This window comes from Talpa europaea, assembly GCF_964194135.1.
Source record: "Talpa europaea genome assembly, chromosome: 9".
NCBI lineage: Eukaryota > Metazoa > Chordata > Mammalia > Eulipotyphla > Talpidae > Talpa > Talpa europaea.
The window spans coordinates 78,454,344-78,472,723 of record NC_140076.1 but is presented as its reverse complement, the minus strand read 5'-3'; the positions used below and the strand labels follow the sequence as shown (position 1 = coordinate 78,472,723).

The following is an 18,380-nucleotide window of genomic DNA, read 5'->3' as shown; positions in this document are numbered from 1 at the left end:
GTAGGTGATGATGATATCACTAGTTCTTCTTGAAGGCTGATTGCACCCTGGGGGGCCAGGTTGGGGGCCAAACTTCTCCTAGGGTTTCACTGTAAGAGTTCTGTTAGCCTCCTCACTTCCCCCATGGAGGCCAGGAGTAGGTTCCGGGGCTGGTAGAACTGGTTCTAGTGTCCCTCAGCAGCAAACTCAGCACAGAGACAGATTAGAGAGTGGGGTCTGGGCTGAAGGTGAACTGAGAGGCAGGCAGTAGCAGTGCCCCCAGGTTCTTTACTTTTATTTTTAACCATCACCTTCATAATGTCCCAACCATAATAGATCAATCCTTAGTGCCCCTCTACATCACAAAAAAAATGACTGCTGTACTGAAAATCCATGGGTATAAAGGGTAAAAGATGATTGTGTGCCTTCTCTAAAATAGAAATTTTTCATTCAGAGTTTTTCAAAAAAGAGTTTACCAATACCAATATTTTATATTCTTTTCACAAGGCAATGTTTACAGATATAGGCATATATAAAAATTCAAATAGTATCTTAAGATTAGTGTACCTTAAGGGCCCCCCTGGTGGCGTAAGGTTTAAGTACAGCGCTGTAAAGCTATCGGCAGTCTCTGCAGCACTAGTTCCATCCTTGGCCAGCTAGGATGCTCCCCACATAGCGTGGCAGACCTCTCCTGTCTTGCCTGCTGCTCCCCTCAGCAGTGTATTTCAGTCAGTCTCAGTCTGCCTGTTCAGTTCCCCACTCTGTCTCTGGTGAATCCTCTCAACCCCGCACCTCCAGCCTGTAAACCAGTTCCAGTATGCATAAATAAATCTTTAAAAAAGGTTAGTGTACCTTAAGATTTATGTACCTTATATATAGTTTATACCTAATTAAAAAAGAAGAAAGGGGGATATGTAAAATTTGCTAATAAAAACTCAAAGACATTCCTGTGGCAGAAGCATGAGGGGATAAATTCCCTGATGTTCAGGTTTGACAAGACAATTATAGATCTAAAAATGAAAGAGTGATAAGTAAAGAGAACACAAATATCACTAATATTTAATAGTGACCATAAATATTTAGGAAGCCCTTAAGTGGAGCTAAGTGGAGTTCATGAAAAGTTATGCCAGTTCTGGGTCTCCCTGGTGGCGCAGGGGGTTGGGATGCAGCCTATGAAGCTGTCCACAGCCACTGCAGCATGGGGTTGATCCCTGGCCAGCTGGAGATCTACCCACACGGCGCAGACCTTTCTTGTCTCACCCACTGCTCCCCTCAGCAGTGTATTTCAGTCAATCTGCCTGTTCTGTTCCCTGCTCTGTCTCTCGTGAATCTTCTCACACCTTGGCCTGTACCCCAGTTCTTGTATGCATAAATAGATGAATCTTTTAAAAAAAAGTTATGCCAGTTCCTTTCCATGAAATATTTCACCTTTAGGGGTTCATAGGCAGCAAACGTGGCACTGCTCTCCAAGTACTCTTCATATTCAATCACACTCACTGTTACCAGAGTATGGCCCAGAGATTTGGCTGCTATATGTGCACTAGAACAGTGCATTGGTCCAGGTCTTTGAATACCTGTAAATAAAAAAAACGTGTTTTTAATAGGGAAAACAAGCAGTTAGTTCTCAATAACATCAATCTATAAAAATATAAGAATATCAGTATATTATAAAAACTACTTTGATCTTACATACTACTATTAGGCCCCAATAACAGTTTATATCAAGTTGATATGAAAACATGTTCTTTCTAATAACATGTAAGACATAGTTCCATATACTGTGAGGCTACAAATATAAGCATAGATCCTGACTTCAGGACATAAACAGTTTAAAGGTACAAGTGAACATTTACATAAATTTAAATATTGGTAGAAAACAATAAGCATCGGGGCCTCCCCGGTGGCGCTGCGAAGCTGCCTGTAGATTCTGCAGTGCCAGTTCGATCCCCGGCCGCTGGTGGGGGTCCCACATGGCATGCAGATCTCTCCTGCCACACCCGCTGCTCCCCTCAGCTGTGTACTTTATCAGTCTGCCTGTTCTGCTCCCTGCTCTGGTGAATTCTCTCACCCTCCCGCGCTTCTGACTGTACCCGGTGCTTGTGTAAATAAATAAAGAAAGAAAGAAAAAAAGAAAGAAAAAAAGAAAACAATAAGCAACATATAAGCTTAGAAAACAGAAAAATTACCTCTAGCTGAAAAGATCACAGGTTCAGATATGTAGAGGAGAGTATCTCAAGCTGAATGCACAGAGTAGAAATATAAATGAGACACAAATGAATATAAGGAGGAGATATATGGGAAATTTTAAAAAGATTTATTTATTTATTTATTTATTTATTTATTTTTTTATAGAGGCATGTTTTATTTATTTATTGTTTGTTTGTGTTGTTTATACATGCACTGAGTACAGTCAGAAGCGCGGGAGGTTGAGAGAATTCACCAGAGCCAGAGCGGGGAGCAGAGCAGGCAGAAGGACCGAAGCACACTGCTGAGGGGAGCAGCGGGAGGCAGGAGAGGTCTGCGCGACATGTGGGACCCTCCTCTGGTGGCCGGGGAGCAGCCGGGGATCGAACCGGCGCCGCAGAGGCCGCGGGCAGCTTCGCAACCCAGCGCTCAACCGCTGCGCCACCGGGGAGGCCCTAAAAGATTTATTTATTTATGCATACAAGAACTGGGGTACAGGCCAGAGGTGCGGGGTGAGAGGATTCACAAGAGACCTAGTGGGGAACTGAACAGGCAGACTGGCTGAAATACATTGCTGAGGGGAGCAGTGGGCGAGACAAGAGAGGTCTGCTGCACCATGTGGGTAGCTCCCTGGTTGGGGATCGAACTCATGCTGCAGAGGCTGCAGATAGCTTCACAGTGCTGTTTCTAACCCCATGTGCCACCAGTGAGGCCCAATATATGGGAAATTTTTAAATTTTAATTTTTTTACATATTTAAAAAAGATTTATTTATCTATGCATACAAGAGCTGGGGTGTAGGCCAGAGGTTTCAGGCGAGACAGGAGAGGTCTACTGCATCATGTGGGTTGCTCCCTGGCCAGCCAGGGATCGAACTTGTGCTGCAGTGGCTGCAGATTGCTTCACTGTGCAGTGCTTAACCCCTTGCGCCACCAGGGAAGTCCTATTTTTTTACATTTTAAAAGTGCCCATTTATTAGACAAGGAGAAAGAAAAAGAGAGGCACCTGCATAGTCACAGGTGGGCAGGACAGTGGCCTCAAATTTATTTATTTATTTATTTGTTTGTTTGTTTGTTTATTTATGTTTTAAAGTTTTATTTTATTTATACAAGAGCTGGAGTACAGTTCAGGTGCGTGGGAGGGTAGGAGGATTCACCAGAGACAGAGTAGGGAACAGAACAGGCAGACTGACTGAAATACACTCCTGAGGGGAGCAGCAGGCGAGACTGGAAAGGACTGCTCACCATGTGAGTTGCTCCGAGGTTGGCAGGGATCAAACTGGCACTGCAGAAGCAGCGGACAGCTTCACAGCGCTGCACTCAACTGCCTGCACCACCAGGGAGGCCCCGTGGCCTCAAATTTAAACTATAGAATTTGGTGGTGTTTTTTTTTTAAGATTTATTTTATTTATTTATGTGTACAAAAGCTGGGATGTAGGACAGAGGTACAGGGGGTCAGAGGGTTCACTAGAGACAGAGTGGGGAGCAGAACAGGCAGATTGACTGAAATACACTGCTGAGGGGAACATGGGGTGAGACAGGAGAGGTCTGCTGTGCCGTGTGGGTCAGCTCGTGCCAGGGATTGAACTCGTGCTGCAGTGGCTGCCAATAGCTTCATAGTGCTGAAAATTAATCCCTTGTGCCACCAGGGAGGCAGTGCAGTTGATTTAGATAGAGTCAAATATGAAAACAAAGAAGTTATAAAATGTAGGTTGGGTTATATCATAGAGGGCCTGGAATGCCCTCTCTAGTATGCATAATTTGGACTACTACACTGGCAATGAGAAGCCTCATTAATTTTTTGAGCAGGAAAAGTAATACCAAAGTTGAACTTTATGAAGATCCATCTGGTAGTGATGATTTAAAGACAATAACAGGCAGGAGGCCACTCTTCTATTCTAGGTGAGAGATAATGAGAATCTAAGAATTAGGAGAGTCACTCTGAGAACAGAGAAGAGAGATGTGAGTGATACTATATAATACAATTAGCAAGAACAAGGGAGATGTCCAAGTTGATGGCAACTATGAAAACTAAATGAGTTATTATCCAAAAAGTATTCAGAACAGAATCTAAATAGTAAATACTAAGTAACAGAATCTAAATACTAAATACTAAGTAAATGTGAGATACTACTACTGCCATTATTACTGATGAAAAAACAATGGTGATCAGGATAATATGAAGTTCAACACAGAAAGTTATATTGGTCTTTATGGAGAACATATTCATATTATTTTTTTTAGAAAAATACGTTTTCTCTTTTTGAATGAATATACCGAATATGTATGTTAAACAGAATTATAGTCCTCTTAGAAAGAGGTATGGGATACATATATTAAAGAGAGGAAGAACTTAGAACTGGAAACAGAAGACCTTCTTAGGAGTTGAAAACTGATACTGTCTGCCCAAAATTAACCCTGTACATATTATTCAATTTCTTTGCCTTTGTTTCTATTTCACAACACCTACTACAAGGCAAGTTGACTACAAGAGCACAGAATAAAGAAAAGAATTTTAAAGAAAGGTAATCATTTTGCAATATATACAAATGTTGGATCATTATGTTGTACACTTGAAACTAACAATGTTATATGTTAATCATTCCTCAATTTAAAAAAAAGAAATATGTTAATTTAGACCAAAATTTGTAGTTTCTGAATCAAAGATTGTACATTTAATTCAAAGGCAAAGAAAGGACAAAATTAACAACATACTATTACCTTCTTTGAAACGAGTAAAGACTCCTTGCTTATCCATATTCAGAGCCAAAGATAAATGAGAACAGTCTGTGAATTGTACAGACTCTTTGGTCTCCTTACTTATGTGATACATTGCAATGGGGACTTCTATAATCTGGCCAATCTCCACATCAGCATGAAATGGTAACAGTTCCATTTTGTTCAGTTTCAGGACATATATCTGGAAGGGGAGAAAAAAATCACCTTTCAAGAAGTTATGTTTGGTAAGTCTTGGAAGAATACATTCCTTGGGCCTCCCCTGGTGGCGCAGCGGTTGAGCGCTGGGCTGCAAAGCTGCCCACAGCCTCTGCAGCGCTGGTTCGATTTCCGGCTGCTTCCCGGCCACCGGAGGAGGGTACCACACGGCGCAGACCTCTCCTGCCGCCTGCTGCTCCCCTCAGCAGTGTACTTCGGTCCTCTGCCTGTTCTGACCCCCCACCCCGCTCTGGCTCTGGTGAATTCTCTCACCCTCCCGCGCTTCTGACTGTACCCAGTGATTGTATAAATAAATAAATCTTTAAAAAAATAAAAGAATACATTCCTTAAATATTTAAAGGCATATATATACATGAACATACTTGTCACTTTTTTTTTAAGATTTAGTCATTCATTCATTCATTTATTTATACAAGCACTAGGTACAGTCAGAGGTGCGGGAGGATGAGAGAATTCACCAGAGCTAGAGCAGAGAGTAGAACAGGCAGAGAGGTCTGCACGCCATGTGGGACCCTCACCGGTGGCCGGGGATCGAACCGGTGCTGCAGAGGCTGCGGGCAGCTTCGCAACCCAGCGCTCAACCGCTGAGCCAGCAGGGAGGCCCTACTTGTCGCTTTTTATACAAAAACATATACCCTATACTGTGTGTGTGTCTGAGTGTGTATGACAGGTGTTAAATATGTCACTCAGTTCATCCCTTAATTGATTTCACTAAAGCATCTAAAACAATATAGCAGGGCCTCGCCTGGTGGTGCAGCGGTTGAGTGCTGGGCTGCGAAGCTGCCCACAGCCTCTGCAGCGCCGGTTTGATCCCCTGCCACCGGCGAGGGTCCCACATGGCGTGACAGACCTCTCCTGCCACGCCCGCTGCTCCCCTTAGCAGTGTATTTCGTCACTCTGGCTATTCTGTTTCTGGCTCTGGTAAATTCTCTCACCCTCCCGCACTTCTGACTGTACCCAGTGCTTGTATAAATAAATAAATCTTTAGATTAAAAAAAAAAAAAACAAAACCCCAATATAGCAGGTATCTGGCAAACTACAACCTATTTTTGTTAAGGTAAGAATGATATATTTTTTAAAGATTTATTTATTTATGCATACAAAAACTGGGGTGTAGACAAGAGGTGCAGGGGGTGAGAGGATTCACCAGAGAGAGTAGGGAGCAGAACAGACAGACCTATTGAAATATACTGCTGAGGGGTGCAGTGGACAAGGCAGGAGAGGTCCACTGCGCCATGTGGGTTGCTCCCTGGCCGGCCAGAGATTGAACTGGTGCTGCAGTGGCTGGCGATACCTTGATAGCGCTGTCTTAACCCCTGCGCCACCAGGGAGGCCCTGATATTTTTGTAATCTAAGAGTGATATTTCTTTAAAAAAATTTTTTTTTTAGGGCCTCCCCGGTGGCGCAGCGGTTGAGCGCTGGGTTGCGAAGCTGCCCGCGGCCTCTGCGGCGCCGGTTCGATCCCCGACTGCTCCCCGGCCACCGGAGGAGGGTCCCACATGGCGCGCAGACCTCTCCTGCTGCCCGCTGCTCCCCTCAGCAGTGTACTTCGGCCCTTCTGCCTGCTCTGCTCCCCGCTCTGGCTCTGGTGAATTCTCCCACCCTCCCGTGCTTCTGACTGTACCCAGTGCATGTATAAACAAAAAAACAAACAAACAAACAAACAAATAAAAGCATGCCTCTATAAAAAAAAATTTTTTAAAGATTTATTTATTTATGCATACAAAAGCGGGGGGTACAGGCCAGAGATGAGGGGTGGGAATGAGAGGATTCACCAGAGACAGAGTAGGGAGCAGAACAGGTGCATCTACTGAAATACACTGCTGAGGGGAGCAGTGGGAGAGATAGGAGAGTTTTGCTTTGCCATGTGGGTTGCTCCCTGGTCGGCCAGGGATCGAACTTCTGCTGCAGAGGCTGCTGTTTCTTCATGGTGTGGTGCTTAACCCGTTGCGCCACTCAGGAGGCCCTAAGAGTGATATTTCAAGTCATGTGTTGAAATCCTAATCCCCAAAGTGATGGCATTAGGAGGTGAGGATTTTGAGAGGTAATTAGATCATAAGAATAGAACTCTCATGAATATGAATAGTTCCCTTCTATATTTTCTTCTTTTTTTTTTGAATAGTGTCCGTATAAAAGAGACACTACAGAGTTCCCCACCCTTTCTGCCATGTAAGGTTACAGCAAAAACACAGATTTCTATGAATCAGGAAGATTCCTTCACCTGACACTAAATCTGTTGGTGCCTTAATTTTGGACCTCTCAGCCTCCAAAACTGTGAGGAACATATTTCTGCTATTAATAAGCCACCTAGTCTATGGCATTTATAGTAGTAGCTCTAAAGGACTAAGAGAGTTTTTCTTGTCATTTTCTGTTTCTTTTGCTAGTTCCACTTCCCCTGCCTATGTCCCTTAAAGAACACATATCCCACAAGGTCCATCTTCTCTTTGGACTTTATACGCTTTCCCTGGGAAATCTTACTCACTTTCCAAGCTTCAATGACCAACAGACCAACATATGCTGATAACTCCAATTTTTTTTTGTGTGTGTGGGACCCTCGCTGGTGGCCGGCGATTGAACTGGCGCTGCAGAGGCTGCAGGCAGCCTCGCAACCCAGCGCTCAACTGCTGCGCCACCAGGGGAGGCCCAACTCCAATTTTTTAACTTCAGTCCTAATCTTTTACTTGAACTTCAGACCCCTATTTCTATACACAGTCCTCTAGATGCTCTACGGGTGAACACATTAAATGTATCAAAAACCGAACTCATCATCTTCCTCTTTTTTTTTTCTTTTTGGGTTTTCTATTCACCCAGCTACAAGAGTTAGGGACATCTGTATTTTTAAACCTTTTACTTTTCCCCACTCCACTGGGCATTGACTGTTATTAAGACTACATCTAAAATAACCCTGAATTTGTCCCCTTCTCTTTCACTGATTTCACTAATTCAGGTTAAGGTGACCACTATGTCTTCACTTTCTCCCTTCAACCTAGTCTAATCTACTAGTATATATTACCACTATCTTTCATTCCTGTTTTTATAAGTATTATAGTTGTTATTCTCTGACTATAAAATTAGATATCTTTCCAAACACAGACTTTACCATATTACTGATGTCATATAACCCTGTGTTGGCTCATCATTGTCTACAGAAAGGGTCAGCAAATGTTTTATGTAAAGAGTCATATAGCAAATATTTTAGGCATCAGGAGTTCATATGTTTCTGTGGCAGCTAGCCAATTCTAGTTGTGACTTTAAAACAGCTATAGATAATATGCAAATAAATTAGAATGGCTGTATTCAGATAAAACTTTATTTTCCAAAAGGCAACAGGCTGTGATTTTGACCCTTAGACCTTAGTTTGATACTATGTTTCAAAGTCATGTTCAAGTTCCCACCTCTTCATGATAGTCTCAAGGATTTTCCTTTTATAAACTAACAGAAATTTTACTATACAATTCAAGTAGCTCTCAATTATTTATCACTTTTAGTTACCTCACATACCATTTCCTTAAAATGTTATTTAATTTTTCAAATGAATATATCTAAATAGACTAGATATATAAAGTATTTATGTAGACTTTAGAATCTCTAAAGTAGGGGTGATATGCTATCTTTCTTTGAATGTCCTAGAATATAATACGCACTAGCATATTACAAGTGGGAACAAATAGGAAAATGATTTTTAAAACAGTAAAAAATGTCTTCAATCCTTTACAAACAAGATTGATAAAATATGAAACCAGAAAGAACATTACTATGAAGGTCACACATATGATATAACAAAGTGAATAATAAAAATAGATAACATTAAGTATTCATTATATTCTAAGCAATGCATTAAATATTTCATTTAATCCTGACAATAACCTTTGAGGTAAATACTATCATTATCCCATGTTAGAAACAATGAAACAAACATAGACATTAAGTTATTCTCTATAAAGTGAAGCAATAGTCAACCTAGGTTCTGGAATATTTAAGAAATATATACTTCCAGATTTAATTTGCACATCATTTTTATTTTTTATTTTTTAAGATTTATTTATTTATGTGCACAAGAGCTGGAGTACAGGCTAGAGGTTTGGGGGGTATGTGTGAGAGGATTCACCAGAGACAGAGTGGGGAACAGAACAGGTAGACTGACTGAAATACACTGCTGAGGAGAGCAGCAGGCGAGTCAGGAGAGGTCTGCTGCACCATGTGGGTTGCTCCCTGGCTGGCCGGGGGATTGAACTTGTGCTGCAGTGGCTGCAGACAGCTTCATAGGTTGTGACTTAACCCCTTGCGACACCAGGGAGGTCCCCCGAACATAATTTTAATTTTTATGTATTTTTTTAAAGATTTATTTATTCATTTATACAAGAACCGGGGTACAGGCCAGATGTGTGGGAGAGTGAGAGGATTCACCATAGACAGAAAGGGGAACAGAACAGGCAGACTGACAAAATACACTGCTGAGGGGAGCAGCAGGCGAGACAGGAGAGGTCTGCCACGCCATGTGGGACCCTAGCCGGCCGGCTGGGATCAAACCAGCGCTGCAGAGACTGCGGACATCTTCACAGCACGGTGCTCAACCGCCTGTGCCACCAGGGGAGGCCCAGAACATCATTTTTAAATAGCCAACTAGAAGTAGGAAAAAATTCTTTATACACACACACACACACACACACATATTTAATTTGATTGATTGATTTTTGCATAGAACTATGGTGTAGGCCAGAGGTGGAGGTGGTCAGATGATTCATCAGATACAGAGTGGGGAGCAGTACAGATGGATTTACTGAAATACACTGCTAAGGGGAGCAGTGGGTGAGACAGGAGAGGTCTGCTGTGCCATAAGTGGGTTAGCTCCCTGACCAGGGATTGAACTCAGTCTGCAGAGGTCATAGCACTGAGATTTAACCCGTAGGCCACCAGGGAGACCTGAAAAAAATGCTTTTTTTTTTTTAAGTGATTTTTTTTTTAAAAGATTTGTTTATTTATTTATACAAGCACTGGGTACAGTCAGAAGCGCGGGAGGGTGAGAGAATTCACCAGAGCCAGAGCGGGGAGCAGACCAGGCAGAAGGACCTAAGTACACTGCTGAGGGGAGCAGCGGGCGGCAGGAGAGGTCTGCGCGCCATGTGGGACTCTCCTCGAGTGGCCGGGGAGCAGCCGGGGATCGAACCAGAGCCGCAGAGGCTGCGGGCAGCTTCGCAACCGAGCGCTGCGCCACCGGGGAGGCCCTGAAAAAATATTTGATGTGCTACTATACTTGAATTTAGATATCAGTATTTCAATGTGTGGGTCGGGGTAAAGAATAATTCAGAAGGTTCTTTGAAAGTTGTTTACCTTAATTTCTCCAAATCGAAAGGGATTTTGTACATCTCGGGCCAAAACAGTACTGTTCCCCCAGATATGACCTGCAGTCACCACTCCTTTAATAGTTACCATGGCCACTGTTTCATTAGAAGAGGTCCAGGTAAAGTTGCCACTGCCACCTTCTACCTGTGAAAAAATACAACCTTATATTTAATTGCTCTGGGAGGAAAAATGAAATTTAAGTGAAAATGTAAACTCTGACAGCTGAAATAAAGTTTAGGAAATAATAAAACTATACAATTAGTTCTTTCTGTGCACATTAAGAAACTGATGTTTTAATAAAGTAGCTATATGGGCAAGAGAGATACTAAGGGGAGGTTATATAATGGTAGTATCATAAAATGTCAAAAAAACAGCACAAGGGAACTTGACAAAATTTTATAAAACTCACAAGAGACAGCATATAGGGAAAAGAATACATCAAGTTTTGTTATAGATAATGGTATTCAATAACATGATCTGGCTGTCATAAAAAACTGTTATACTGTTAACATTATGGGGAAATAAAATTTAACATTAACCAAATTTCAATAAATTAAGCAACCAGAGAATCTGGCTTATCTCTGAATTCTTATATTATAGGGTACTATACCTGTACTTTGTAACGATATAACATTCCAATAGAATGATGAGGAAATGCCAGAAAGTTGGGGGTAAGCTTGATGGGAAAATAAATCTTCACTTCTTGCTGATGTATGATTGGACATTTTATAGGCTTAATACTTTTATCCTATTAAGCAGGGGAAAAGGAACAAAACAGATTTTGTAAGAACTGTTCTTACCATACACATTCATATTCAAAGCATGAACAGAACCGTGTGCTAATGAATTACTCAGCCACTATTATCCTAAGATCAAAGCCCAACAAAAACAGTATTATAAAAAAATAGAAGGGTCCTCCCTGGTGGCCTAGAGGTTAAGTCTCAGTGCTACCACCATGATGGCCCACTAAGAAGGCCTGAGTTCGATCCCCCGCCAGGTTGCTAACCCACATATGGCACAACAGACATCTCCTGTCTTGCCTGCCGCTCCCCTCAGTTGTGTATTACAGTAGATCCACCTGTTTTTCTCCCCACTCTGTCTCTTTCCCTGCACTTCTGGCCTACACACTAATTCTTGCATATATAAATAAATAAAAATTTAAAAATCCTTTTTTAAAAGATAATAAATAGGCCAGAGGTGTGGGGCGGGTGGGGGGAAGGGGAGCGTGGTTGAGAGGATTCAGCAGAGACAGAGTGGGGAGAACAGGTGGACTGACTGAAATACACTACTAAGGGGAGCAGCAGGAAAGACAGGAGAGATCTGCTGTGCCATTTGGGTCACCTCCCTGGCCGGGGATAGGCCCCTAAAAATCTTTTTTAAAAAGTAGATGGGGGGGCCTCCCCGGTGGCGCAGCGGTTGAACGCTGGGTTGCGAAGCTGCCCGCGGCCTCTGCTGCGCCGGTTCAACCCCCGGCTGCTCCCGGGCCACCGGAGGAGGGTCCCACATGGCGCGCAGACCTCTCCTGCCGCCCGCTGCTCCCCTCAGCAGTGTACTTTGGTCCTTCTGCCTGTTCTGCTCCCTGCTCTGGCTCTGGTGAATTCTCTCACCCTCCCATGCTTCTGACTGTACCCAGTGCATGTATAAACAAACAAACAAATAAATAAATAAACATAGATGCCTCTTTAAAAAAAAAAAAGTAGATGGGGATAAAAGCTACATGCCTTCAAGAACATATGTAAAAGGGCCTCCCTGGTGGTGCAAGGGGTTAAGCAAAGCACTGTGAAGCTATCTGCAGCCTTTGCAGCAGAGTTCAATCCTGGCTGGCCAGGGAGCTACCCACATGTCGCAGCAGACCTCCCCTGTCTCACCCACTACTCCCCTCAAAAGTGTGTTTCAGTCGGTCTGCCTGTTCTGCTCCCCACTCTGTCTCTGGTCAGTCCTCTCACCCCCTGCACCTCTTGCCTGTATCCCAGTTCTTATATGCATAAATAAATAAATCTTTAAAAAAAAAAGAACATATGTAAAAAGCATTAACACAATTTTCTTTTTTTCTTTTTGTGTGTTTTTGTTTTAGCAAACAATATCCAGCATTATACATTTATAAATAAATTTCTAAATAAATAAATTTCAGCAAATTAAATCCAGCAATGTACCAGAAGACAACAAATCATGAGAAGGAAGTGAAGCTTATTCCAAGAATATTAAGAGACTAAAAAAGCAAATATGTATTCATATCAATAGAAGGAGAATGGCATTGACCAAATTTAGCACCGTTTCATGATAACAATTCTCAACAAACTAGGAATATAAAAAAAACTTCAATCTAAGCAGTGCAAAATAAAAAGAACTAGAAATCATAAAAATTGGAATGAAAGGTGGACCTCCCTGGTGGCACAAGGGATTAAGACACAACCTATGAAGCTGTCCGCAGACACTGCAGCACAAGTTCGATCCCCGACCAGCCTGGGAACTACCCACATGGCGCAGCAGACCTCTCCTGTCTAGTCTGCTGCTCCCCTCAGCAGTGTATTTTAGTCAGCCTGCCTGTTCTGTTCCCTACCCTGTCTCTGGTGAATCTTCTCACTCCCCACACCTCTGGCCTACACCTCAGCTCTTGTATGCATAAATAAATAAAAGAAATCTTAAAAAAAAAAAATTAGGGCCTCTCCTGGTGGTGCAGCTGTTGAGCGCTGGGCTGCGAGGCTGCCTGCAGCCTCTGCAGCGCCAGTTCGTTCCCCAGCCGCAGGCGAGGGTCCCACAAAAAAAAAAAAAAAAAAGTTAGAGGACTCACCTTTCCTAATTTCGAAACATTATACAAAGCTACATGACCAAAAAAGTGTAATACTGGCAAAAGGACAGGCATACAGACCAATGGAATAGAATTGAGAGTCCAGAAACAGACCTATATCTATGGTCAATTGATTTTTACAAGAGTGCCAATACTATTCAATGGTTGAAAAGTCTCTTCAACAAATGGCTGGAATAACTGGATATTTACTTGCAAAAAAATAGTTGGATTCTTAGCTCACATCATATACAAACATTAATTCAAAGTGGATCAAAGATCTAAATGTAAGAGGTAAAGCTATAAAACTTCCAGACATAAACATAGGAATAAATTTTCATGGGCATGGATTTGGTAGTGAATTCTTAGATAAGACACAAAAAAGCACAATCAACATCAAAGGCAAAATAGATAAATTGAACTGTAGCAACATTAAAACAGTTGTTGATGAAAGGACTATATCAAGAGAGTGAAAAGACAGCCTACAGTATGAAAGAAAACATTTTCAAATCATCTATGAGTCTAGTATCCAGATTATATAAAGAACGCTTACAACTCAACAACAAAAAGACAATCAACCCAACTAAAAAACAAAAAAATTTGAACAGACATTTCCCCAAGGAAAATACATACATGCTTAACAGGCACATAAAAAAAATGGTCATTATCATTATTCATTAGGGAAAGGCAAATGAAAATTCCAGTGAGATATACTTTCTACCCATTAGATTGTCCACAGCAAAAAAAAAAATATTAAAGAAAACAGGAAAGAACCAGTGTTGGCAAGGATGTGAAGAAATGTTCAGCCACTTTGAACACAGTTTGGTAGGTCTTCAAAATGTCAAACATAATCATCATATAACTCAGCAATTCCATGTTTACATATTTCAATTCGTAAGAGAATTAAAAACATAGGTTCATACAAAAACTTATATATGAATATTCATAGTAGCACGATTCACATTTGCTAAACAATGGAAAAAAACTAAATGTATATCAGCAGATAAAAAGATAAACAAATGCATTGTATACATATACAATGAAATATTATTCAGCTATAAAAAATGAATTTCCGATGGTGCTACAATATGCATGAACATTGAAAACATTATGCTAAGAGGAAACAGCCAGACACAGGAAACCACATACTGTATTATTTTATAAAATATCCAGACTAGGTAAATCTATAGAGATGGAAACCAGATTAATGGTTACTAAAGGCTGGGCAGAGGGAACAGTGAGAGTGAGTACTTGATGGGTATCAAGTGTCTTTGGGGGATGATGAAAATGTTTTGGAACTAGGCAGAGGTAATGGAGTATGGGTACACAGGACAAATACTGAATGATCTCACTTTATGAGGAATCAAAAATAATTAATTTCATCGAACCAGAGAGTAGAACAGTGATTATCAGGAGTTAGGGGTAGCAGGTATGAGAAGTCAAGCAAAGGGTACAAAGTTTCAGTTAGGCAAGATGAATAACTTCTGGAGTTTTACTGTATAGCATAAAGACCATAGTTAACAATACTGTATACTTAAAATTTTGCTAATAGAGTAGATTCTACGTTAAATTTTTTTAAAGATTTATTTATTTATGCATACAAGAACTGGGGTACAGGCATCTCCCTGGTGGCACAAGAGGTTAAGACATAGCACTATGAAGCTAACTGCAGCCACTGCAGCACAAGTTCAATCCCCAGCCAGGGAGGTGACACACATGGTGCAGCAGACCTCTCCTGAATCGTCCACTGCTCCCCTCAGCAGTGTGTTTCAGTTAGTCTGCCTATTACGCTTCCCACTCTGTCTCTGCTGAATCCTCTCACCCTCCACAACTTTGGCCTGTACCCCAGTTCTCGTATGCATAAATAAATCTTAAAAAAAAAAGAACTGAGGTGCTACAGTGGCTGCAGATAGCTTCATACAGCTGTTCCTTTAACCCCTGTGCCATTAGGGAGGCCCAGAATTTTGTCTTAAGAAACTGCATAAAAGGGGGCCTCCCTGGTGGCGCAAGGGGTTAGGCAACGCACTGTGAAGCAATCCACAGCCTCTGCAGCATGAGTTCGATCCCCAGCTGGCCACGGAGGAACCCACATGGTGAGGCAGACCTTTCCTGTTTCATCCACTGCTCCCCTCAGCAGTGTATTTCAGTCAGTCTGCCTGTTCTGTTCCCTACTCTGACTCTGGTGAATCCTCTCAACCCCGGCATCTCTGACTTGTATGCATAAATAAATAAATCTTAAAAAAAAAAAAAAAAGAAGGCCTCTCTGGTGGCACAAGGGTTTAAAGCACTGCTCTATGAAGCAATCCACAGCCTCAGCAGCATGAGTTCGATCCCTGGCCGGCCAGGGAGCAACACACATGGTGAGGCAGACCTCTCATGTCTCGTCCGCTGCTCCCCTCAGCAGTGTATTTCAGTCTGCCTGTTCTGTCTCTGGTGAATCCTCTCCCCCGTCACCCCCCCCCCCCAACTCTGGCCTACATCCCAGTTCTTGTATGAGAAAAGAAGGAAGGAAGGAAGGAAGGGAGGGAGAGAGGGAGGGAAGGAGGGAGGGAGGGAGGAAGAAACTGCATAAAAGGACCACTGGAGAAAAAGGAGGTTTGGGAAAAGGGAACACATTCGACAGACCATTAAAAATCAGACAGACCATTAAAAATCCCCGGTGGCGCAGTGGTTGAGCACAGCACTGTGAAGCTGTCCACAGCCTCTGCAGCACGGGTTCAATTCCCGGCAGGCCAGGGAGATACCCACATGGCGTAGCAGACCTTTCCTGTTGTGCCCGCTGCTCCCCTCTATTCTGCCTGTTGTATTCCCTGCTCTGTCTCTGGTGAATCCTCTCACCCTCCTGCACCTCTGGCCTGTACCCCAGCTCTTGTATAAATAAATAAATCTTTAAAAAAAAATCAGATAATTTAGAATCAGATATTTTAGAGGCATTAGAAACAGATTCATTCCTTATTCCTATAACTAGTAACTCCATTTCTGGTACTATATCATATGGAAATTAACCAAAGGAAAAAAATTGTATAAAGATATTTAACTATGCCATTTACAATAGTAAAGTACTGGAAATAATGCAGAAGGCCAATGTTGGAGCATGGCTTTTTACAAAAGTAGTTACTAACCTTTTGGAACTGTGCAAATAAAATAATTATTTAAAGGAATTCCACAATGACCATAAATGCAGTATGTGTAATAACAAAGATTAGAATAGAAAATGTGGATAGGTATGAACTACTGAGTGTACAATTTTTTTCTGGTGAAAGATAAGTGTGGGCAGGCCTCCCTGGTGGCACAAGGGGTTAAGACACAACCTATGAAGCTGTCCACAGACACTGCAGCACGAGTTTGATCCCTGGCCAGGGAGATACCCACATGGTGCAGCAGACCTCTCCTGACTTGCCCGCTGCTCCCCTCAGCAGTGTATTTCAGTCAATCCAACTGTTCTGCTCCCCACTCTGTCTCTGGTGAATCCTCTCACCCCCCACATCTCTGGCCTATATCCCAGTTCTTGTACGCATAAAAAAATAAATCTTTAAAAAAAAGATAAATGTGGGATATGCCATAGATCTAGATACAAATCAACAAATTAGTCAACCCTCATTACTATTCTTTTTTTCTAAGTTTTTATTTTATTTATTTATACAAGCACTGGGTACAGTAAGAAGCACGGGAGGGTGAGAGAACTCACCAGAGCCAGAGCGGGGAACAGAACAGGCAGAGAAGAAATACACTGCTGAGGAGAGCAGCGGGTGGCAGGAGAGGTCTGTGCGCCATGTGGGACCCTCACCTGGTGGCCGGGGATCGAACCGGCGTTGCAGAAGCTGCAGGCAGCTTCACAACCCAGCGCTCAACCGCTGCGCCACCGGGGAGGCTCCTTCATTACTATTCTTAATATTCAAAAGATTTTCAATTCCACTACTAGGGATCTACCCAAAGGACACAAAAACATTGATTCAAAAGAACACCTGTACACCTCTGTTTATTGTAGCACTATTTACAATAGGTAAAATGTGGAAACAACACAAATGCCCAAAAATAGATGACTGGATCAAGAAGATGTGGTACATATACACAATGGAATATTATTCAGCAATCAAAAAAGATAAACTCGGGCCTCCCCGGTGGCGCAGCGGTTGAGCGCTGGGTTGCGAAGCTGCCCGCAGCCTCTGCGGCGCCGGTTCGATCCCCGGCTGCTTCCCAGCCACCGGAGGAGGGTCCCGCATGGCGCGCAGACCTCTCCTGCCGCCCGCTGCTTCCCTCAGCAGTGTACCTCGGTCCTTCTGCCTGCTCTGCTCCCCGCTCTGGCTCTGGTGAATTCTCTCACCCTCCCGCACTTCTGACTGTACCCAGTGCATGTATAAACAAAACAAACACACAAATAAAGAAAGAAAGAAAACATGCCTCTATAAAAAAAAATATTAAAAAAAAAAAAAGATAAACTCATGCCATTCGCAGCAACGTGGATGGAACTAGAAGGAATTATGCTCAGTGAAACAAGCCAGAATGAGAAAAAAAATATATCGGATGGTTTCACTTATAGCTGGAATACAGGGGAACCAAATAAGACATCAGTGCAAAAAAAATAATAACAGTATATAACACAACAAAGCAAAAACCGATAATTATAAATCAGAGACACACTGCAGGGGAGGAGGAGGGAGAGGGATCAGAGGGAGGGAGAGAGGAGTACAGGGGACTGTAGTAATGGTGCACGGGTGCCTTGGGGAAGGAAATTCTATGGGGACTCAATCTGAGGGGGTGGGAGGAAGCAAATATTGTTTAAAAATAAAAAAATAATATAAAAAAGATTCAAAAGATTTAATTCCTACCTGGGAAATGATGGAAATCAGGGATGCATTTATCACCATAACACCATCTTTTAGAGTTTTTACTATATGGTAAGATCCATTCAGAGTAGTTTGTTGCTCTTCGAAGTACTCCTGTGGAAACTGGCACATAATCCTGAGGTTCTGAAAATCAGTCCAACAGCAACACAATTCTGAAGAGATGTTTTTTCCCCCGCAAAAGACATCTTAATCCCAAAGCATAAAAACAAAACAAAGCAAAAAACAAAAAAACAAAAACAAAAAAAACACAAAAAACAGCTATGTCTCCTGAGGATAAAGAATTAAAAAC

The 18,380-nt window shown here is 42.2% G+C and overlaps 1 protein-coding gene across 1 annotated transcript in view; it reads right to left on the bottom strand.

Annotated features, from left to right (window-relative positions):
• The window catches only part of NUP210L (nucleoporin 210 like), a gene marked incomplete at its 3' end in the record, with an annotated part of 95,873 nt that overhangs the window by 56,732 nt on the left and 20,761 nt on the right, over window positions 1-18,380 (bottom strand). The window contains exons 10-14 of the mRNA XM_084241995.1: window positions 18,074-18,214; window positions 11,070-11,207; window positions 10,448-10,603; window positions 4,883-5,081; window positions 1,408-1,553 (exon numbers count right to left, since the gene is read on the bottom strand). Of these exons, the coding sequence (XP_084098121.1) occupies window positions 1,408-1,553; window positions 4,883-5,081; window positions 10,448-10,603; window positions 11,070-11,207; window positions 18,074-18,214 (780 nt within the window). The remainder of the gene's footprint in view (window positions 1-1,407; window positions 1,554-4,882; window positions 5,082-10,447; window positions 10,604-11,069; window positions 11,208-18,073; window positions 18,215-18,380) is intronic.